This window comes from Anguilla rostrata, chromosome 16 (assembly GCF_018555375.3).
Source record: "Anguilla rostrata isolate EN2019 chromosome 16, ASM1855537v3, whole genome shotgun sequence".
Classification (NCBI taxonomy): Eukaryota; Metazoa; Chordata; class Actinopteri; order Anguilliformes; family Anguillidae; genus Anguilla; species Anguilla rostrata.
Genome location: NC_057948.1, coordinates 14,294,160 through 14,318,416, shown reverse-complemented (window position 1 = coordinate 14,318,416; position 24,257 = coordinate 14,294,160). Strand labels below are relative to the sequence as shown.

Here is a 24,257-nt window from a genome sequence, read left to right as displayed (position 1 = left end):
TGGAGGTGAAAAAATATTTTCCCCTTTATTCTTCAAGAAAATTGTTTAATTTTATATTTGAATGCGGGCCATATCCTATCTAAAGTAAGAAGCAAATTAACAAATGTCATATCTCCAATTGCTTCATGTCCCATGTCTTTTTTACAATTTAATATCAAGGTAAGTTAATTTGTATTTTAATACAATTGTATTTTATAGATTTCTATATTCCATAAATTACATTTTAGACTTTCAGATAAAGTTCACATGGTGCAAAATGAAAATGATTTCTAATTGTGACAGCATTGGCCAATACACCACCCATTAAAATGACAAAAGTATTTATTTAAAAGTTTAAAAATCCTGAACCAGAAAGCAGATGCTTCCTCACAACCTTTTCAGTAACACACCTGCATTTAAATCGGGACAGGTGAACTTGCAGTGCAATTAGATTCAGGGATTCATTCATATGCATGCAATAAAACACCTCCAAAATGTTACGTTTTTCTCAAAACCCTGTCATAGATGGTCTAAGTGACCTCACTAGATAAACATTCATGTACACACAATGTGCATCACATTTAAAACATTTCATCACATTGGCTCAACATTCTCCAATGTGTGTCTGTGCGTGTATATATGCAGTGAGCTCCATAATGTTTGAGACAAAAGCATATTTTTTTCTTGATTTGGTTCTGTATTCCACAATTTTGCATTTGCAATCAAATACTTGTTTGATTCAAAATCTAAAATTGTGGGGTACATAGCCAAATCAAGAAAAATAAAATATTTGTCCCAGACACTATGGAACTCACTGTATGCACATGAACATACATACAAATATACATACACACACTTATTTAGACAGCGAATACAGTCCTTTAAACTGCAAATACAGTCCTTTAGACAGTGAATGGGTTTCAGCATGTCCTTTTCCAAAAAGCCAAAGAAAGTGCAGACCAGCATTGGATTACAGAAATGAGGCACAACACAATCACTGTCATCATTTTATTTTTAATAGAATAATTTTCTAATGTTTCCCCTCCCCCTTCCCCCTCTCCCATTGGCGCTGTTTGACCAGCAGAAGCAATGAATCAGAACAAATAAACAAAACTCCTGAATGAATTTAAAATTCTGTCTGAAAGAAAGAGACAGAAAAAAGCTTCAGGTCAATATAATCATACTGACCCTTATATAGTCTTCTGTATTATGGCAGATTTATATATACTCTTTAAATAAAAATAGGAAATAATCTTAAGGAACATTCTTTCACACATACTTAATCAGAAACCAATGACGTATAATGCTTTTTCCCTGGGTTTTCTGTGGAGATAGGTCTTCTAACAAATGGATACTAATGGTCTGCTGCTTTTCATAATCAGTGAGCAGTGTGGTAGAAGACCAACATTTGACAGTGATAGATAGCTTTGAATTCTGCACGTCCTGAAAAGCTATGGTTTTGTATACTGCAATGCCTTTTTCAATGGTTTTGTCAAATGTCTCCACAAAATGCCAGTTCCAAGCTTGTGTTTGCTTTCATTTCAACACTCCAGTGTAAAATACATAGTCTACAAAAATATTAAGATTTCAGTATTTTACTTTCACTTAATTATTTTTTAAAAAACTTCAGATGTTCTTTGCATTTGCACAGTGGGGCGGACTGTATAAATAGTGTATAAAATAAGGCAGTCTCTCAGTAGGATAAACCAGATATAAAATTTCTGGGAGAAGAAAAAAAAACTCACTTTCACAGATTTCATCTGTTACGGAAAGCCATGTGGTTCACAGCACAATGCATCTTGGAAAGCCGTAACCACAAAAACACACTCTCATGCCCAAACAATCAACAGCTACACAGCTTATTGGCCAGAACACAGCACCCCAGTTGCAGACACATTATTATGACATACACTTCTATTCTTCTTTACAGTGCAATATAAAGGTGTCATTCTAGTTGATATTTGCATTATGAAAATAAAAGTGTCTTCACGTTGGATGAAATGTATGTCAAAGATATGACTCACATACTGTACTCAACTTTGGCTTTTTATTATTATGTATTTATGTATTCATTTATTTTTATAAATATTGAATAATTAAAACAAAATAAATAAACTGAAAATTTCTACTTGTAGATGAGATCGAAGGGTGACTCCCTCCCCCCCTTTCCAAAAGAAGAGTAACTGCATGACCCCTCTCCTGTCTGAACAACCTTCTCAAGAATCTAAAGACATATTGTTGAAGGGGACAGTGAAAAAAGGACCAGAACACAAGAAGAAAGGAAAGACAGAATGAATAAGAGAGTGTGCACACTGGCTCTGGGGGGAGTGTGCACACTGGCTCTGGGGGGAGTCACCTAAAGGAGAGAATGGAGCTCTTGTCCTCTTGCCCTGTGTGAGGCCTCTGGGATGCCCCCTGGTGGCCTATCCACTTCACTGCAGCATTCTGCACCTCTGTCTCGGGTGAGGAGGAGACCGAAAGACATGAACCCACTGCTCACTAGACATGAATACAACCATTTGGTTTTTCCCCTTTCGAGGGACCACAAGCTCCTCCAATCACAGCAAAGAGCACAATCTGTGTTGACTGCAGTGCATCTGGTGGGCTGAGGATTTTGAAGGCGTGCCACACTTCACCAGAAAGGCTGGACGGCTGGGGGTGGGCTATTTGCACACTCATCCTTTTAATTGTGCTCCTGCTCACCAAGCTAGTGCCATGTGTTCTCCAAGCTATCTCTTTCTCTCTCTCTCCCTCTCTCTATCTCTCTCTCTCTCTCTATAATTCCATCCATCTTGCTACTCATCTCTCTCTTTCCATCTCCTTTCTCTCTACCTCTCTCAGAGTAATGTGATACAGGAAGCAGGAGTCAGTAGGGCCCTGACAGGGCGACGTTCTGGAGGGCGCTGACAGCAGCCCCTCAGCAAGGCTGTAATTGGACAGGACAAGGGAGGCCCCACCCACCCACTGCGCAGCACAGCGTGGGATAGGCCGGCTACTCTGGAGGAGGCCGCAGCGTGCAGAGCTTCTGCTCATCCAGGCTTTTCCAATACTTAAAATTACTGTCCAGGTGCTGCATGAGATTGGGCAGGTCAGCGAACGCTGTGGGAGAGAGAGCACACAGTGAGGTAAGAGCAAACACTGACTGCATTTTAACACCCTTCATAAGCACGACATGCAGAGATGGCTAATTCCTGTAATAGCATACGTCACCATCTCAGCCATCTCCTTTTCCCTGCACGTTTGTGTTTATATTGTCTAAATTTGTAAATGCATGACCGTTTTTCAAAAGAATGTGTCCTAAACAATGAAGTTGCTTCAATGCTTCCTGAAACAATCAGTGAGATTATGAGGGAATTTACCACAGAACATTAATCCACCAAATGTACTGTAGCTAATGTAGCCATTAAGAACACGCTGGTCGGAGAGGGGACCTCACCGTGAATGCTGCAGTCACTCACCGTCCCAGGCGTCGAACATGTCAGTGATAAAGTAGTCGATGAAGGAGATCTGGGATTTGGGAATGCTGCAGGTGTTCCTGTCAAAAACGGGCATCACCACCGGCAGACCCTGCTGTTTCTCTTCATCAGTCTGTGTGTTCAAAAGAGGAGATCGTTAATGCACCTCACATTCTCTACCACAGTCACGAGAGGAGCCCATTACAGCAGTACATTCTCTACCACAGTCATGAGAGGAGCCCATTACAGCAGTACATTCTCTACCACAGTCATGAGAGGAGCCCATTACAGCAGTACATTCTCTACCACAGTCATGAGAGGAGCCCATTACAGTAGTACATTCTCTACCACAGTCATGAGAGGAGCCCATTACAGCAGTACATTCTCTACCACAGTCATGAGAGGAGCCCATTACAGCAGTACATTCTCTACCACAGTCATGAGAGGAGCCCATTACAGCAGTACATTCTCTACCAGTCATGAGAGGAGCCCATTACAGCAGTACATTCTCTACCAGTCATGAGAGGAGCCCATTACAGCAGTACATTCTCTACCAGTCATGAGAGGAGCCCATTACAGCAGTACATTCTCTACCAGTCATGAGAGGAGCCCATTACAGCAGTACATTCTCTACCACAGTCATGAGAGGAGCCCATTACAGCAGTACATTCTCTACCAGTCACGAGAGGAGCCCATTACAGCAGTACATTCTCTACCAGTCACGAGAGGAGCCCATTACAGCAGTACATTCTCTACCACGTCATGAGAGGAGCCCATTACAGCAGTACATTCTCTACCAGTCAGAGAGGAGCCCATTACAGCAGTACATTCTCTACCACAGTCATGAGAGGAGCCCATTACAGCAGTACATTCTCTACCACAGTCATGAGAGGAGCCCATTACAGCAGTACATTCTCTACCACAGTCACGAGAGGAGCCCATTACAGCAGTACATTCTCTACCACAGTCACGAGAGGAGCCCATTACAGCAGTACATTCTCTACCAGTCATGAGAGGAGCCCATTACATTCTCTACCACAGTCATGAGAGGAGCCCATTACAGCAGTACATTCTCTACCACAGTCATGAGAGGAGCCCATTACAGCAGTACATTCTCTACCACAGTCACGAGAGGAGCCCATTACAGCAGTACATTCTCTACCACAGTCACGAGAGGAGCCCATTACAGCAGTACATTCTCTACCACAGTCATGAGAGGAGCCCATTACAGCAGTACATTCTCTACCACAGTCATGAGAGGAGCCCATTACAGCAGTACATTCTCTACCACAGTCACGAGAGGAGCCCATTACAGCAGTACATTCTCTACCACAGTCATGAGAGGAGCCCATTACAGCAGTACATTCTCTACCACAGTCACGAGAGGAGCCCATTACAGCAGTACATTCTCTACCACAGTCACGAGAGGAGCCCATTACAGCAGTACATTCTCTACCACAGTCACGGAGAGAGCCCATTACATTCTCTACCACAGTCACGAGAGGAGCCCATTACAGCAGTACATTCTCTGCCACAGTCATGAGAGGAGCCCATTACAGCAGTACATTCTCTACCACAGTCATGAGAGGAGCCATACAGCAGTACATTCTCTACCACAGTCACGAGGAGGAGCCCATTACATTCTCTACCACAGTCACGAGAGGAGCCCATTACAGCAGTACATTCTCTACCACAGTCACGAGAGGAGCCCATTACATTCTCTACCACAGTCACGAGAGGAGCCCATTACAGCAGTACATTCTCTGCCACAGTCATGAGAGGAGCCCATTACAGCAGTACATTCTCTACCACAGTCATGAGAGGAGCCCATTACAGCAGTACATTCTCTACCACAGTCACGAGAGGAGCCCATTACATTCTCTACCACAGTCACGAGAGGAGCCCATTACAGCAGTACATTCTCTGCCACAGTCATGAGAGGAGCCCATTACAGCAGTACATTCTCTACCACAGTCATGAGAGGAGCCCATTACAGCAGTACATTCTCTACCAGTCACGAGAGGAGCCATTACAGCAGTACATTCTCTACCACAGTCATGAGAGGAGCCCATTACAGCAGTACATTCTCTACCAGTCATGAGAGGAGCCATTACAGCAGTACATTCTCTACCAGTCATGAGAGGAGCCCATTACAGCAGTACATTCTCTACCAGTCACGAGAGGAGCCCATTACAGCAGTACATTCTCTACCAGTCATGAGAGGAGCCCATTACAGCAGTACATTCTCTACCAGTCACGAGAGGAGCCCATTACAGCAGTACATTCTCTACCAGTCACGAGAGGAGCCCATTACAGCAGTACATTCTCTACCAGTCATGAGAGGAGCCCATTACAGCAGTACATTCTCTACCAGTCATGAGAGGAGCCCATTACAGCAGTACATTCTCTACCAGTCACGAGAGGAGCCCATTACAGCAGTACATTCTCTACCAGTCACGAGAGGAGCCCATTACAGCAGTACATTCTCTACCACAGTCATGAGAGGAGCCCATTACATTCTCTACCACAGTCACGAGAGGAGCCCATTACAGCAGTACATTCTCTATCACAGTCACGAGAGGAGCCCATTACAGCAGTACATTCTCTACCACAGTCACGAGAGGAGCCCATTACAGCAGTACATTCTCTACCAGTCACGAGAGGAGCCCATTACAGCAGTACATTCTCTACCAGTCATGAGAGAGGACCCATTACAGCAGTACATTCTCTACCAGTCATGAGAGGAGCCCATTACAGCAGTACATTCTCTACCACAGTCACGAGAGGAGCCCATTACAGCAGTACATTCTCTACCACAGTCATGAGAGGAGCCCATTACAGCAGTACATTCCTACCACAGTCATGAGAGGAGCCCATTACAGCAGTACATTCTCTACCACGTCACGAGAGGAGCCCATTACAGCAGTACATTCTCTACCACAGTCATGAGAGGAGCCCATTACAGCAGTACATTCTCTACCACAGTCACGAGAGGAGCCCATTACAGCAGTACATTCTCTACCACAGTCACGAGAGGAGCCCATTACAGCAGTACATTCTCTACCACAGTCACGAGAGGAGCCCATTACATTCTCTACCACAGTCACGAGAGGAGCCCATTACAGCAGTACATTCTCTACCACAGTCACGAGAGGAGCCCATTACAGCAGTACATTCTCTACCACAGTCACGAGAGGAGCCCATTACAGCAGTACATTCTCTACCACAGTCACGAGAGGAGCCCATTACAGCAGTACATTCTCTACCACAGTCATGAGAGGAGCCCATTACAGCAGTACATTCTCTACCACAGTCATGAGAGGAGCCCATTACAGCAGTACATTCTCTACCAGTCATGAGAGGAGCCCATTACAGCAGTACATTCTCTACCACAGTCATGAGAGGAGCCCATTACAGCAGTACATTCTCTACCAGTCACGAGAGGAGCCCATTACAGCAGTACATTCTCTACCAGTCATGAGAGGAGCCCATTACAGCAGTACATTCTCTACCAGTCATGAGAGGAGCCCATTACAGCAGTACATTCTCTACCAGTCATGAGAGGAGCCCATTACATTCTCTACCACAGTCAGGGCTGCAGACTGCCACTGCACCATGCGCCTTGCCTTGTCATTTCCTTACCTGTGCAAAGTACTCTTCTGAAATGCGCCCCGCCCACTCGATGCACAGCTCCAGCGGTCTGCAGGGGTTGGAGATGTCTGCACACTTGATCAGCATGCGCTTGATCAGAATGCGATTCTCCGGTGATGTCAGAATGCTTCTGGCACAGTCCTCCTCCCCATTTCCCTGCAACCAGACAGGAAAACAGCAATGAAAAATGACTCACTAGTATTGCATTGACCCATTAGCGTCATCGTTACATCACAAAACATCTAAAAGACGGGGAAATACTTTCTCCCTCTATAAAATGCCCTGAGCAGAACTTAATGCTTTCGTCAAATGAAATTACCACCAGTATACATATTTTTCCTGAAAAAGGAGAACGAGCAACTATCAATTTATTGATATTTAGGAAGTGCAAAGCTGACAATTACTTATAAATAGCACAGTGACTTTGCTCGGATGCAAAGAGCAATTTCTTTGGCAATTATGATTTACTTACTGAGAAAGCAGTTCCCTTAAATTTGTTTGAAACCCTGTGCACACAACAGTAAAACGTAAAAAAGGGAGTGTGGGGGTTTGGCCTGTCCGAGGGAAAGAGTGCCAGTGGAGATCCTCTAAAGCAGCCAGGCAGGGCATTCCACACTGGGCTGGGAAAGCTGCTACCAGCCTGTAACATTCCCAGCTCCCGCCCCAGAGCACAGCCCAGGGCTAGCTGCCATGTTTCCCGCTGGGGGCCACTGCTCTGCTCTACGCACAAAGTATTTTCCCGTTGCCCTGAACACGCGACCCCTCTGCTGATCTCTACTGCACACCGGCTCCTTCTGACCGCTGAGCTGGGTCTTTTTTTTTACCTTACCTCGTTCTCCTCCAAGGCAGCCAGGGGCTTGTTGATGCTGTTCACAAATTTATTGACGTGCTCGAAGTGCTTGGTCATCTCAGTCGCCAGGACCATGTCGATTATGGCCTGCCGCAGCGAGCGGTACTCGTTCCTGGTCGGAAACAAGGAAACTGAGAGTGAAAATCAAGAAATAAATATCTATAAATCTATAAATCAAGAAAATGGGCAAAATGCATTTGGAAGTCTAATTCACGATTTGGCCTGTTCTGGGCCAAAGGAAACTTCAAAGGGCTAGGGCAGGATGGTCTAGAGATAGGACACACAGAGCAGGAACTGGGAGGGTAGCCATCAGAAGTACACATGTGTGTGTGTGTGTGTGTGTGTGTGGGGGGGGGGGTGTATGTGTGCATGTGCATGTATGTGTGTGTGGGTGTGGATGTGTGTGTTTGGGTGTGTGTGTGTGTGTGTGTGTGTGTGGGGAAAGGGGGGGGTGTATGTGTGTATGTGTGTGTGGGTGTGGATGTGTGTGTGTGGGTGTGTGCGTGTGTGTGTGTGTGGGGAAAGGGGGGGGTGTATGTGTGCATGTGCGTGTATGTGTGTGTGGGTGTGGATGTGTCAATAGGGGTGGCCTGAGAAACCTCACTCTGGCATACCTCACACCATCAGGATTCCATGCAGTAAAACTGGTTAATACACCTACGGGCACTATGTTGGGTGTGCTGGGGCTACTGATACAGTGGGAGGCTTCCTGTGAGTAATGCAGATAATAGCTACTGTGTGCATTTTTGCATATTACAGTAATCAAAATAATTACACTGTAACTAACAAGAACTCCCATGTCCAAATGGAGGATTAGTTGTCACCATATGATTTAGTCATAACTCACTGTGTATAATAGACTTTCTACTGACATCAACATTATTAGAATTTACAGTTTTAACACAACAGGCTAGACTTTGATGATCAGTGGGTAAAAGAACATGTATATGCAAGTTCTCAGCTTTGAAATGTATTCATGTGACAGCATGGTTTTTAGGCTTTTTTATTTGCTTTCATACTGGGCTGCCTGGTCAGATTCCACTTTAATGGCACTCGTATTAAGGGAAAGCCTCCACCTACTGGAAGCATTTGCTAAGGAAATGTCACTGGGAAAAACTCAAATCAGCTCATTTCTTCCAGTAGTGCACCACACATCCACTAGAGGGCGGCTTGACCACAGCTCACCTGTCCATGTTCTTGAAGATGTTGCACTTGTCGTCGCGGGTGGAGAGCTGGAAGGCCAGGGCGGCGTGGTGGCTCTCCAGCACGGCCGTGTCGTTGTACAGGATGGCCAGCTCGCTGCCCGCGTTGCACAGGAAGGAGTTGGTGCGGCCCGGGTGGTCCACGTCGTGCACCGTGGCGGCGATCAGGGCCGCCACCTCGTCGATGGGGTCCAGGGTTTGCTACATCATGGACAAAGAGTTACTGCGCCCCCTGCTGTCTTTTTGTGCATTAAGTGACTTAAATCAGTGTTAAAATGAGCATTGCACTGGTACTGAATTAGTATAAGATAAGTGTGAAACTAGTGTTAAATTAGCTTTCACATGTCAGTACTGACAGAAAAATATTTACACTTTCTTATGAGCTGATTACTTCACAACTTTCTGCAATTGTCAGCACACACTGACAGACATACGCACCCGTGCACGCACACACATGCACACACACCAAGCGGCCAAAACCAGGCTGCGCTTTTGAACCTCACTTCCCTGTCTTGTTGAGAGACACTGCTCACTAGCGCCAGTGCGGTTGGCTCCAGTATAGGTGTTTCAGCCACCCGTTTTAATGCAAGTCAACGTAACAATATAACAATATAATCAAAATACAATAATTTTTTTTCCCATTTTATACATTTCCAAATGTAGTCGCAATAGGTGTTTTTACTTTACTGTCTAATGTCTCTAAAGTTATTGTCCCTAAAGTTATTGTGTTATTTGGAGAATACTGCAAATGAATACTTCTAATGAATCAGGAACAGTTACTGCATCTCATGCGCTTAGTGGACGACAGGACTTCATACTGTGCAGTCTCTGGCTCCAATTTATACAGAATGGTAGCACCCACAAACTGCACTTCCTGGGCTTCCAAACACTTTTCATCAAGCCCATGGAGAGTCCATGGGTGTCATCACAGATTTTTCTACAGTCTATGACACGCACACACACACACACACACACACACACACACACGCACACGTGCACGTGAGGACCAGCACACTGCAGCACACACCTTCACACGCTCTTTGCACAGGAAGTAGGCGGTGGCATGCAGCACGTCAGCAGCGTGGCTGGAGTTGTGGTAGGAGTTGCTGGAGTGATAATTGGCCTCAATCACAGACAGCCACGCCCTCAGGGTGGTCTCGGGGCAGTTGAGGAACTCACACACCCCAAATCGGGAAAAAATTTTCAAACCCAAGAACACCAGGGGGCTGAAGAGGGAAATACAGCAAACATTTAGTACAACACAACCATCCAGCATCTCTGCAATTTCATACAGAGCTCCAATTTCAATTATTATTTTTATTGCCATCACATTTATTATTATAATTATTTATATTAATATTATTATTATTCCCCAGCAGGGGCCTCTTTGTGTAGAGTTTGCATGTTCTCCCCGTGTCCACATTGTTTCTTCTGGCTACTCCAGTTTCCTCCCTCCGTCCAAAGACATGCCGGTAGGCTAATTGGAAAGTCTAAATTGCTCAGAGGAATGCAAGTGTGAGTGAATGGTGTGGGCCCAATGGTGGACTGGTGACCTACCTCTTGCCCAATGCATGCTGGGATAGGTGGTGACCTACCTCTTGCCCAATGCATGCTGGGATAGGCTCCGGCTCCAAAGAGGAGATTTCCAGGTTAACTTTAGACTTGAACTTGAACCTATAACCTTCCGGTGGTAAGCCCAGCTGAACGACACCACTGCACCACATCGTACAGCAGTTATTTATGGGCCGAACACCAGCCAGTGTCCGCCCCGCCCTCACCGTTTGAGTGTGGCTGCCTCCAGGGTGAAGATGTCAAAGTCCCAGGATTCCTCATTCTCCATGGTCTGGGCCACGCGCAAGGGGATGTCATTCAGGGAGAGCGGTGTGATCAGGTGACTGGGAATATGGTGAGAGTCTGAGAACACAGGTACACACGATAAGAGCTGAAACAGGCACACAAACGCAGGGCTGAACTCAGGGAGACTGACATAGATCTGAACTTGAGCAGACAGACATAGGGCTGAACTCATGGAGGCTGACGACCATTAACAACTACACAACTTTCAAAATCGCAGTACCGCTCACATTACATGACATTTTATCTTGTAATCCGTTGTCATGCCGACATAGTGGTGCACACACTACACAATTGTACTGAGGTGTTCACAAATTTCAAGATCTTTCAGGTCGGGGATCCCAAAACTCAGGATAACATGCCAGAGGTGACTCTTTGCTTGCGCTCATTTGTGCTGAAGAGCGGAAGAATAGGACGAAACGCAATATATGGAGGAGAGAATGGTTGGGGTGATGTGGGCAGGATATTCTGTTCAGAAAGTGTTGGAATAAACCCCAAATAATAGTTCAATGCAAATGTAGCTAGCTAGCCTGTGCTTGTTCAAGCTGTGCATAACTTTTTTATTTACTAATGAGAATTTGTGTATGCTCACGCTACAAGATTGTGTGGCAATAATTTCAAACACGCTTAAAAATATTGGGGTGTCTGGGACTGTTCAAAATCACGGTCAGACGAGTCTTAGAACCACTCATAATAAACGACCATTGGTGACAGGCACAAGCACCGATTTGACTCCGACATGGGTTTTTTGTCGTGTAGTGTGAGCCTGGAATATGAGGCCCAATGTTATCCCTCAAATTCCCATTCAAAGTTCAGCAACAGAAACAGCTATTCCAGACACGTACGTTTGGTCGCAAAGATGTATTCATTTCCAGACAACCTCCTCAAGCCGTCCTGCAAAGAGAAAAGGAGAGGGGGAGAGAGGGGTCATTGAGTGCGTGATGTCAGAGAGAGGAGGAACACACCGTCTCACACCCATTTACTTGTGCAGATGCCCTGTCACTAATACACTTTTCATATTTTGACATTACATGTAAAATAAGGACAATAGGTGACAGGGATAATAAGTATATAAAAGAATTAGAAGAAATTAGAAATACATAGACCATGAAACAACATATGACAAATGTTCCATGCTTCCATAGGTGTGAATTACAGGAAATTATAGAACGTCAGAAGAGATCCTGAATACCACAGCAACGTGTCTTAAGATGTTTTCTCACAAAAAAAGATCCAGCCATTCCAAGAAACGCATAGGGGAATTAAGGCACAACTCTTCACCAGTAGCAGCAGTGAACCGACACTTGTGATGTTCTGCAATTACACATCTATGTGAACCATTTAATCCAATCAGGGATCTTTAACTGAATGAGACACCTGAGCTCAGTGGTGTGGAACAGCAGCTCCAGTCTGTTTCCCTACAGCCCTCATCGGGGAGTGAGAGGGAGCTGTCAGAGGAGATCAATTTTCCCTTCTGCACACTCTACAGCCTCACGTTCGATTAACCGGCAGGGTGGGGGCACAGCAGTGCTGGGCTGCAGGGTAGTATAATGGGTAAGGACCTGGTCTAGTGACCTAAAGGTCGCAGGTTCGATTCCCTGGTAGGACACTGCCGTTGTACCCTTGAGCAAGGTACTTAACCTGTATTGCTTCAGTATATGTCCAGCTATGTAAATGCTATGTAAAAAGTTGTGTAAGTTGCTCTGGATAAGAGCATCAGCAAAATGTCAGTAATGTAATGTGATGGGCTGTGATGGGACAGGTGGTGGTACAGTGCTACCGCTAAAGACACTACTTTCTAAACATCTAAATATGACAGTTAGCGGTCTGACGCAGCGAGTCTCCTTCTGTATGGAGGTCACTCCAGACCGGCAGCTCACTGCATGGTCACACCACCAAATGTTTAAAATGCACATGGCACATTAATTACACATGGCCTCCAAACGACCAATTCTGAATCCTCAGTTTCATAACTTTGTTGATTTCAGAATAAATTTTAAAAAACGAATTAAAATTACCAACTAAATAGCCTTATGATCACAGAATGTTTTCTTTGGCATAATGTAACTAATATAACATAAAAATGAGTACTTTGACTGAACAGGGTTTTGAGAAACCACCATTATCATCTCCTCAAGAACACTGTGAAAAATGTGCATTCCTAGAAAATCCTGGAGACTGAGCAGATGTAGGTGTGTGTTCAGTAAACAGGCTGAGGCAAATGTCGTGAGGGTGAGAGGAACTCTGTGGGCCTTTGATTTATCCTTGGGAAAATCAGGGGCGGAAACAAGCACTCATACAGCACCCGTACATTCACCACACATACACCACCGAAACATACACCACACATACAGCACCCACACATACACCACACACACAAACATGTGGCATCCACACACATACCAGCATCAGCCCTCCCACGAGGTCGTTGGTGTGGGGGTCCTCCTCCTTGGTGCCGAGCTGCGGGGAGTAGAGCTCGGTGGTGCGCAGGATCTCCAGCACGCGGTCCAGCGCCTCCGACACGGGCATGGGACTGCTCTCCTGAGCCGCGTTAATGATGTTTATCACCTGCAGGGGGCAGCACCACGCATGCTGCCAATCAGCCGGAGAGACTGAGATGTATGCGAGGGCGCTGTGTAACTGCCGAAGAAGCCAACGCTGGAAGGGGCTCTGCGTGCAAATCCACACCACAGGCATGCTGGCCAGCCTTCTCCATACGGGTGTGCACGCGTTCAGCTTGTGATTCCATATTCTATATTTAATACCGACTTCTCAATGCCTTCATCAAAGGGTCCTTGGCCCTTGTTACGATGGCTTCGAGTCACTAAAAACAGCGGTTCATGTTTATCCAAGACTTCACAGGCACACCTAACCCCAGATCTCTTCCAACAGGTTTCGCCTGGATCTGACCCTGCCCATATTTACCCGCGTCCATGTGGTCCCCCGTGGAAAAAGCTACTAAAACCCAAAAAACTAAGAAAGTAAATGTTAAAGTGCATTTCCGCGCATGTGCAGAGCACTAAGAAGCCCGTAGCATTACTTAGTGCAGTCATGTCTCACTGACTGGCAGGGCCTCGGGAGTGCCTAAGACTAGCACACATATGTAAAAGCAGGATGAGAGCCAGTGTAAAAAGGCCGTGCTCACTGATCTCCCCCCCCCCAACCCGCCTTCAGCAGCCCCCGAGCAGCCCTCGTGACGTTGCCATGTGAACAGACCCCTGATCAACCTGCCTTGGTTATCGGAGCCTCTATCGTCATGGAGTGGATCCGGGCCATGGAAGAGTTCCTTCTCTGAGAGCTTCCTGTGACAGAACAAACAACAACAAAAAACTAAATCAATGAATCAGTTCAGAGATTAAACTGCTCTGCTGAGCACACCATTAAACCTAAAGCAGTTTAACTGAATTACTGAAAGGATCCCGCACATCACTGCAGCCATGAATACATTCCGTTGTTCTCTCCATCAAAGTCAGCCACAGGGGCAGCACAATGAGCTGGTCACCAGCACTGTTCACAGTACACCCCTCCAGGAGGAACCCCCCCCTTCCCTCCTCCCCCCATTCCATACACTTCCCTCATGTGACAGATTCCATAGCGCTGTCCGGGAGCTTTCCCATGATGCTCAGGTTGGCAGGACGCACTCACCCTCACTGCCCCGGGACGTGGTTGATCTGACGTCTAGGGAGCCTTTCCTCCGGTCTCTGTGTCTGCTCAACTGCACGTCTGTGGGGAAAGAGAGCAGCAGCATGAACAGTGCAGGGAACCCATTCACAGAGGCTCTCCTTACCGATCAGCAGTAAGGCAGGCGTCCGCTCGGCGAGAGCCTCTGTAAGCCTCTGTAAGCCTCATAATCACACAACCGAAACCTGCATCTTATCAATTTAGAAACTTTTGAAGCCACAGCTATTCAAGAAAAAATAACAGGTCATAAAATCTTGAATGAGGTACTGAATAAATCCCCTCTCAACACATTATTTACAAGAACCCCCTGAAGATATAGGTTTGGGAACAGTTTGGGATTAAAAAAGGCATTACTCTCTGAGGTCATCTGGTTGTCAGAGGTCAAAGATCAGGGGTGAAATAGCATGTGCTAAGGTTTTCAGTTAGAGGTTGGCTGCCAAGTTCATACCTGTGTGAGGTTCTGCTGGTACACCTTCACTGAACTTGTCAGTCTAGGAAAGACAAAAGAATATCTTTTCATGTTTCAAGTCAGGAAAAACCGGCATTTCAGCTTTTACAAAGAACAAACGTACTCACCTTATTATTATCATTTAAAGGCCTGTAAATAGACACATAGTGTCTGATTTTTCTGAAAGAAAGAAAAGAGATGAGAGGAGTTTGCTTGCATTTCAAAATTTCATCAAAATCTGAACAGATTGAAGCAGGAACCCGGACTTCCAGTGTAGACTGGACAGTGCAGTCCCCTGCATTTAATGATGATGTCACACAAACTCAGTCACTCACCCTCCTTGTCCAATCACAGGAGTGATTTTCGCATTCTGCTGCACACTATCCCCATTCTTCTTTTTGGCATAATAAAGGCCCTGCCATTCCTTTACAAAAACAGAGATACAAAGGGGAAAATTACACATATTTAAAGTTGGTCAGACAGTGATGAGACAAAGGAACCAGGGCCATTATGAAATCAATATGACCATAGAATAACAAGAGCTTTACCAGACAGAAAAAGTGAGTCCCATGTGAGAAAGTGCTGAGCCCCCTCCCACACTGTTCCTCTAACTGAAAATGACCTTTGACCTACTTAGATAGACAGCACTTTATTAAGCACCATAGGGAAATTTGGTCTTTGCTGAAGATAAATAATAAAACAAAACAAAACTGCAAGAAATGTAAAAAAAAAAAAAAAAACCTCAAACAGGTAAATAAATAAAAATGACAAAAAGTGTAAAGTAAATGCTCAAACAGAAGCAGCTACTAATAGCCATGTGGTACTAATAGTAATGCAGGACTCCACCACACAGTTATCTACATCACCTGGGGAGCAAATCTCTCCACACAAGAGCTTTTCACACACACCCCCCTCCCCCGCCAAATACCCAAATCTACACACCTCAAAGTCCACACCATACTGCATCCCCAATCTCCAACATGCCCCAAATCTACCCCATACCACCAAAAGACCTTACAACCCACACCTCAGCCTCTGAACATACCCCAACATCCACCATATGCACACCTCCCAGAAACCCCTCGGTACCCTTGTCCCCTCATCCACTCTCACCTTCCCCTTCATGATGCAGGTATTTATGGTCTCCAGCAGGTCAGGCCTGTTCTTCTCACTCTTTGGCATTTCGATGAATTCCTTCCCAATGAGCTCACCCCGCTGGTACCCTGTAACGGTCTCGTACGCTGGGTTCACATACTGAATGAGAAAGGAGAGCACACTTGAACACTTGAGCCACCATCTAAATGGCCTGTACATGATTTACATGAGAGCAGCATGACCACACAACTTCATTAACAGAGTCATTGTGTCACTCGTCACAGCATTAAATAGGAACACAAACCTTCCTTCTAGACGAAAATACACTAAACACCCATACACTTCAGGCACACCTGAAAGGTAGAGTACGACCAATATAATGGATGCCCAATATGTCAGGCCAACATTTGCATTTTTGGCCCATATCTATATCGGTAATCAAGGACGATGTTTGGCCAATATATAGGACCGATATACAGTATAGTGCCCACCAAAATGGAAACAGTAGAGTGAAATTTGTTATTTTTGCTACTTAAGGCTTTTGGACTTATGATCAAAAGAAAATAATGAATATGAAACCAAAGTACAGACAGTCAGCTTTTATTTCATGGTAGAAACATGCATTTATGTTTTACCACTTAACAGAAATGGCTGTTTTTGTGTTTTTGAGTCCCGCCATTTTCAGCTGTGCAAAAATAAGTTATATATATTCACAATATAGCATAGTTTCTAGTGCCTTACTGCTTAAATATAGGCAGCAATACATTTTGAAATTCTAAATTAATTCTATGAATTAACAGTAATAGAACAGTAGCAATAGTAACAGATTAAATAGGCACTCTGTGACCAAATGCTTCATACATACTGTATTTGTGTATGTGTGTATATGACCACCATGAACAGGTCTCATTATTGAGGAGAGCAGCAATAGAACACTCTTTAGGCTAGTGAAACAATGACTCTGTGGGTGAATAGAGCAGAATCTTTCCATGCCATATGCTACCTGGATCACCTGGTCTTCACTCGAGATCTCCAGAGCATCAAGGCTTTGTTCCAGGGCAGTGAAAAGTGCATTGCATGCTCTGGAAAGTTTAAAACAAAAGTAAACAACCGTAACAAATACAGAAAATGAACAAAAGCCAAATGATGTTTAAATGGTAGCCAAGGCTATGCTTGGATTAGTCCTTTACATTGTATTTCTAACTGGGGCATTAAGTTTATTTAGTTTAATTTCTTTTAGAAATTCAGTAAGTGTTTGATAATAAGCCATAACGCACGGACATGACTGTCGGCACAACCAAGCGATTTCCCTGAGGTGCTCATTTGCACACAGACCCACTATCAGCATTCGACCAAACGCTGTGTGGAGAAGGCGCAGGTTATTCCCCCACAGAACAGCTGCGCAGTGTGGAAGGTGCGTTTTCACTCCGCTCACCTCAGTTTGACCTGAGCGCGCACCTCCCCACGTTCCAGCTGGATCAGCTCGTTATAGCAGCTCATCATGTTTCCATTTTCTACATATCTCTGTTGGGGTTTTAAAAACATAGTAAATTTATATTAATAAAATCACTGGCTCGACATTGTCAACGCATTTTACATCACAAACACAAAGAAGAACATTTCCCCAAACTGTTTCAACACTTGAAAAAATTATTGTAAATTGTGACAAAACTCCTCCTCTGTCCTTCAGCTTTTCCAAAGACTTGGTCATTGTGAAGGGGGCACAGGCAAAGTCTGCATGTGAAACACTGAAACTGAGGGCTCTTAGGACACTGGTGCTTAGCAGTGAGGATCTCTGCCATGCAGGGTTAATTCAGCCTGTGTTACATCATCTTATTCACCCAGCAGACAATGGCCATGCCTCCAGTCTAAAAGCCTTTTAATTCCCCCTGTCCGTTTACCTTACTAGTGTTTTGGGAGCACAATATTCTTATGCGTTTGTATCCAAAGCAGCCCCCCGGCCTACACCTCCAGCCTCCAGCCCCTAACCCCACCTCGCGTTGCTCACCCTGTTGAATCCGGCTGTGATCAGAGGCATCACGGAGCCCTCCTCTCGTTCAGGCCTGCAAAAGCACAGCACACCCCACACAGTCAGAGTGTACACTATCTCCGCCTCCACTGCAGCACATTAACACACCTCCAGGACACGGGATGCGCACGGCCTGTACCTCTTCACTACAGCGACGATCACCGCGCTTTCTGACGAGCCCACAGCTCTCATAGACCTGCGGATGTGAAAAGAGGGAGCAGCTTAGAGTAGCACCAGACTGTGGGCCATCCCATCATGCACCTCCTGTCAGCTCATCCCTTTAATGCCTGGCATGGCAGTCCTGGGCTGAAACTGTCATCCTTCATGCCTGTGGTCAGACATCTGCAGTTCAGTAAAATATTAGGGAACTGGGGTTGTACAGTACCTCAGTCATTTCCCAGTTATGGCCCTGTCGTTGCACATTTGAGCAAGGCGCTTAAAGGGACTTTAAATTACTTGAACGTCACTATGCAAGCTGCTTTGGAGTTACTTGACGTGTATTTTCTTGCTTTAAACCACTAATTTGCGAGAGCCCTTACACCAGCCATTATAAAGCCAGCAGGCTATCGGAAACACCTGTAAATATCTAAAATATACTTCACCACACAAAAACTGTATGGACCAATGGAAAACATACTCAAAAAAATACTAAAATATGAACTATCCCTTTAACCCAAATGGCTTCAGCACATATCCAGCTGTGTTAACAGATACTATATAAATGTCTAAATGTAATGTAATGGAAATATGTGGGTCAGTGCCATGGCCACTGCCAGCCGCCAGGTTTCCGGGACGGTTCCACCGTAAAGCTTGTTTAAGCCCCCCCCCCCTCATGGTCACAGGCGTGAAACCGCGTGTGTACGCTGGACATACGGACTGAGGACAGCCAACACGTTACGGCACAGTGCACAGCAGGTCAGCTGAGCCCATGTCCATAATCTTGTTTTCTGTCACTCTGTGTGGAGATAAGGCTAGCAGTGAAACATGAGTAAGGTTAAGCCCTGAGAGCCACAGGCCTCAGAGCCCGGGCAAATCCCTGGGATAAGATCTTTACATGCATTTATTCATTTTAACATTGGCCTTTATTTATCTGACTTGGTAAGTACACTGTACTGTTGCGTGTCAGTACACTACTGCAGTCAGCCTATACCTTTCTTCAGAGTGTGTTATGTGTAATGTGTTATTTAAAAGCAGAAAACGTAAGAGAACAGGGTCAACAGCTATAATAAAATACTGCTGATGTCTGCAAAAATATATGTGAAAGTGCAGACAAAAACATGCATTACTTCATCTTAAATAACAATAAAACACAAATGCTTATACAAGAATTTTTAATTTACATTTAAAATCTACAATTATAGTTAAATGTAAAAAATACAGTCTTGCAATTTTCCATGTGCATTTTAAATAAAAACAAATAGCCTTACATTATTCAATAAAAATGTACAATAAACAGGAAAATAAGCACAGGCTTATAATGCTCTATTACAGTGTAAAATGACACCCATACGCAGGGATGCACAGAACTACATAGTTTCAGGTGCATACCGACAGAGGGCTTCTGCTTCAGAGTGTCTCGGTTGCCTGTGATCAATGATGATGATGTCATGATGCTTTTCCAGGAAGGATTCCAGTGCAGATTCGGGGGTTCTGGCTATGCTACACCTGAAGTTGGCTTTTTCACAGGCCCAACAGAAAGCATTACTCTGGTTGTCATCTTTGGCAAACACTAACAGCACCTAACAGAAGGGAGAAACAGACAGGACTCAATCAGAGAGATCACCAACGACTTGCGATCAGAGCAGAAGGAAAGAAGTTCCACGGATTCGGTTCTGACTACACTGTTTCCCACAAGTGCCGTGCGTTCCTAATATCCCCCAGCATTCCAAGTTTCACATGGTGATCCAATCAGGTCAGCAATCCCTCCACACAAGGTTACACCACATCAAATGCATCAGTCTGCTCTTTTCCAGGGTAGGCCACGAATAACAAAGCGGCTTAGGTCGGGTACTTGGTTCGGTCAGCCATTTTGGATGCGGCTACTGCCAAAATGATTCAATACAACTCCTTGCTTACTCAGACCCATGGCACATATTTAGGCACCCTGCCAAAATAAGAAGGACTGGGAAGAGAATAATGAGTCATTCAGGAATAAACAGACGTCATACCGACACGGTTGGCAGTGCGGGGAATGCGTTCAGAGACCCACGGTTCCGTTGGCTGCAGCATGAGTCCAACACAGTGACAGGACTCAGTTTCAGCACGAAGCAAAACATCCTTTCACAGCTGATCAGCCAACTCAGTCCCCTGGTGTACAGCAATTTACAGCTGAAGTTGGACAAATATATTTTTCCTTCTTTAATTCTGACATTTTTTAATTCTGTCAGGAGTACATATCTGAATGATACCCCGCTATATGAACTGAAACTATAAGAAGCATCATCAGGACTCATCTCTGTATGTGTCCAGACCAGCACGGCATGGACGCACCTTTACTGCTTCTAAACATTATGCCTCCAGGCTGTAGAAGAGAGAAGAGATTTGGTTGGTGGTGAAGGGAGCATGACAAACACAGAAAGGGGATGTTTCTATTTCATTCTCCTTTAACTCAGTTTTAAAACAGCAATGCCCAACTCATTGGCCAAACACAATGATAACCACTGGCCCCCAAACAGCTAAAATGAGACCACTTTAAGTTTGGAGTGTTTGCCATTTTTTCTCACCACAAAGACACAGGTGAGTATTAGTATAAAGGATTTTGACCCCGGGAACAGAGAGGCGATGAGTGGTCTTCTCAGCCCTCTTTAAAGAACAGACTGCAGTACTGTAGCAGGCAGAGATGCTGGAAAGCAGGGTGAACAGTACATCACGTGAAGAATGACTCTTCCTTCACAGGAGCCCCTGTAAACAGTGCAATGCACCTGGCAATGCCTGCTTCATCTGCTTTGGAGGATCCTGCCCCAATGCCGTTCTAGGCTGGCACAGAATCATACCTGAAGATGTGATCATACGCCTGGCATGGGTAGAAACTCAGCCTGCTTTGGCACTTTTTTCTTCCTCATCGCCTTTTTTTATTTGACAACCAATTTCCAATTTTCCAAATATCTGACAATTTTCACTCAAACAGAGACCCTCAGCACAGACACTGGAGCTAATAACTAGCGAGGAAGTGCAGCTTGATCTGCATGTTGCCCAATTACAAGCGCAGGCTGAGGCCTACAGTCGTACTCTAAGGCATTCTCCGTGCCCCACTCGCCAATAGCAGCTCCCCTGGTCAACTGGGCTCCTGCCACCTAGGGCTGCACAGAATGAAAAGAGGTGGGGGCTGACTGCAAAACCTACAGAGAATGCACAGGACAATGTGTGCCCACTCTCTTTCACACAGGCATCTGAGTAATGCAGAACACGTCTTAAAGGTTTTTTAAGCATCTTTTTTTGTTCTATTCCCCTTGGTGGTTTATAAGTGGGACACACTGAATGGCTGAGTAGTCAAAGCTTGCAATGACTTCACTTGTCCTTGGGTCCTCTGTGTTCCTCTAGAATAACATGTACTCATTATGGTATTTTCATAGCATTTTATATTTGGGTGGGGTTCCAGGGTGACAGTGACAGTGTATAACTTGCATAATGCATCTATTTATTATTATTTATTTTTTTTAGGATGAGTACTGGCATCTCAAAGCTATAGGGGTGATGATTCCAGTAGAGAATTCATCAGCTGAAATGTTGCCGTTGGTATTCGTGTTCCAAAAGCAAAATATTGGACCACAAAGGGAGAAACATTACCAAGACTCAGATCTTGTATTTAAAGCAAAGCAACACTGTGTAATAGTATTTTTCAAAATCTTCTGACAACCAATCTGGAAGACTAATATGCCAGCACATCTGAAAAGCAGCTAAGAAAATAAATAATCTAGAATTGACATCTCGGAATCATTAGTGTTGTCATTTAATATAGTTAGAAACACACACACATAAAAATGCATGCAAGTGCATTTTCAGACATACATGCACATAAGCTTTGTGTTTAATGCCACAGATCATCTATTTTACCAGTCTACATGAGATCCAAGAAAGGAGAGTGAACTCTACCTGCAGCTGCTCTTTGTAGAGCCTCATTGGTCCAAACTCCAACTCTGTGACTGTGGGCTGAAAAAAAAACACAATCAAAAACAGACATTTGCCTTTAAGACTATTAGAATTCTATTATAGAGGGCGACTGCCAAATCCCAGATTGGGAACATGAATTGGGAAGAATGACCAATACAGTATATTAAAGCTGCTGCACATTACTGATGTTATATTTATAGATGGAAACACTTTTGAAACCCATTTAAAACATGCAGTCAAATAGTAAAACTATTAAACCTTTAATTGGCAATAAGAGCAAAACAACAAAAACAGAGTAACTCATGTAACTGTAAAAAAAAAAAAAAAATCAACATTCAGCCTGGTAGCTTCCTTTTTCTCCTCATGTGATATCACACAGCGGTAAGCATCCATGGCAACAAGGGCCTCTGACGACAGCGAGCTGCCCCTATTGAATTCCTCCCACCAGCCAACAATTTGTGCACATGAGAAATGTCCAGAGAGGAATTTTACACACAGGGCAGATAATTATTTAACAATACGAGTGTGACCCGCTGTGAAGTGTACACGGCGTGGCAAACGGGACACAGTTTGCGTTCATGCGTCTGCAGAAATGTGACTGCCCTTAAGAAAGGGAACAGGATGTGATGTGACGCACGTCGCACGCAGCTGGCCGATGGCGGATGACATCAGAGTCTGCTCTCTCCGCTGTACGAGGTCTGTACAAACGCTGCACGCGCATGCTGCATGTAGGCCCCCAGAAAGGCACAGGAGGTCAAGAGTTCAAATCGGGGGCTGAAGTGAAACTGAAGCACTTCCTCAAAACGCGAAGAAGGCCCACGACCACAGGAGTATTATCAAGCGTGAAGGCCTGCGCCAAGCAGGTATATTCCTCTAAATATACCAGCCATTCTGGCTGCGCCTGCATACCTCTCCCACTCGCAACATCTGAGAAAAGTTTACTACAAATCAGGCAACCATACCTGATCAGTGGTTTTGCCTGAGCAGGGGGCCTTCAGAGCAATGATTTGTTTAAGACTGCATCCGTGAGATGTGTGAAAAATCCCAGCCCCAGCACTGGACCGGACCAGTACATCGCCTGCCACACCCAGAACGAGGCAGCCAATCAACCATCGGGAAACCTCTCAGGCACCACACAGATCTTTATTTATTATTCATATTATTTTCTAAATTTTATTCTTTCAATATGTGGTTACAGCTTAATGTCTTAAATGTTATAGTATAATTTTTTCCACATTTCACCTTTAGGAAATGCAGAAAAAAAAACAGTTTGAAATAAGAGAAATGCCACCTCAAGCAATTGAATTGAAAGGGCTATTTCGGTTTCCTTTATGAAACCAGCATCACTCAACCATCCGTTTAATGTTTATTAAGGAGGGCTATTATTATCTACAAAAATGCCTCTCCAAGAACTTCATTGAATATGGCAAGCAACACACACCAGAGCAAGGCTGCAGCACCTAGCCTACATGCGCTCAAGCCTCTCTGCTGTGTCCCGTGCATATCGCCAAAACCTCCACCAAACGGATGATAATGCTCCCTGCGGGGTCAGGTGGTGAAGTTAGGCATCACGCACCTACTGTATTTACTTAGCACCATGACCTTTGACCCCCCCTACATCCTGTCTGCTGGGTGGGGCCAGCCCTCTGGATCGCCTCACCACTCAGAGCCCTGTGTATACGCTGGACTTGTGGCTTTCCACTGCACTGAAAAACAGGAAACGTGATGACATTGTTCAGCGAGCAGACGTCAGCAGAGACAGACATTACGGGTAAACAGCTTCCCAACAGCAGCCGAGAGACTCGGGCGCATGGAATCCTGGGATATCGGCTGGCCTTCGCGCAGTAAAACAGACTCAGAGCACAGCGTAATGATACATTCCACAACATTATAACATGCCGTA

General features: G+C 44.9%; 1 protein-coding gene across 6 annotated transcripts in view; it reads right to left on the bottom strand.

The window, feature by feature from the left end:
- Nucleotides 1–303: 303 nt before the first annotated feature.
- Nucleotides 304–24,257, bottom strand: part of LOC135242002 (high affinity cAMP-specific and IBMX-insensitive 3',5'-cyclic phosphodiesterase 8A-like) — a 36,716-nt gene continuing 12,762 nt past the window's right edge. For 3 of the 6 annotated variants that reach the window (XM_064312855.1, XM_064312859.1, XM_064312860.1), the window contains 21 exons: nucleotides 22,337–22,393; nucleotides 19,793–19,983; nucleotides 18,384–18,440; nucleotides 18,224–18,278; nucleotides 17,651–17,739; nucleotides 17,219–17,297; nucleotides 16,234–16,374; nucleotides 15,456–15,544; nucleotides 15,249–15,300; nucleotides 15,121–15,163; nucleotides 14,637–14,714; nucleotides 14,223–14,293; nucleotides 13,395–13,559; nucleotides 11,837–11,885; nucleotides 10,916–11,051; nucleotides 10,165–10,363; nucleotides 9,121–9,338; nucleotides 7,915–8,047; nucleotides 7,077–7,241; nucleotides 3,438–3,567; nucleotides 304–3,078 (listed from right to left, as the gene is read on the bottom strand). In XM_064312855.1, the coding sequence (XP_064168925.1) occupies nucleotides 2,972–3,078; nucleotides 3,438–3,567; nucleotides 7,077–7,241; nucleotides 7,915–8,047; nucleotides 9,121–9,338; nucleotides 10,165–10,363; nucleotides 10,916–11,051; nucleotides 11,837–11,885; nucleotides 13,395–13,559; nucleotides 14,223–14,293; nucleotides 14,637–14,714; nucleotides 15,121–15,163; nucleotides 15,249–15,300; nucleotides 15,456–15,544; nucleotides 16,234–16,374; nucleotides 17,219–17,297; nucleotides 17,651–17,739; nucleotides 18,224–18,278; nucleotides 18,384–18,440; nucleotides 19,793–19,983; nucleotides 22,337–22,393 (2,304 nt within the window). In that variant the 3' untranslated portion in view covers nucleotides 304–2,971. Of the gene's footprint in view, nucleotides 3,079–3,415; nucleotides 3,568–7,076; nucleotides 7,242–7,914; nucleotides 8,048–9,120; nucleotides 9,339–10,164; nucleotides 10,364–10,915; nucleotides 11,052–11,836; nucleotides 11,886–13,394; nucleotides 13,560–14,222; nucleotides 14,294–14,636; nucleotides 14,715–15,120; nucleotides 15,166–15,248; nucleotides 15,301–15,455; nucleotides 15,545–16,233; nucleotides 16,375–17,218; nucleotides 17,298–17,650; nucleotides 17,740–18,223; nucleotides 18,279–18,383; nucleotides 18,441–19,792; nucleotides 19,984–22,336; nucleotides 22,394–24,257 lie in introns of all 6 variants that reach the window. The other 3 variants (XM_064312858.1, XM_064312856.1, XM_064312857.1) reach the window with 3 other exon arrangements.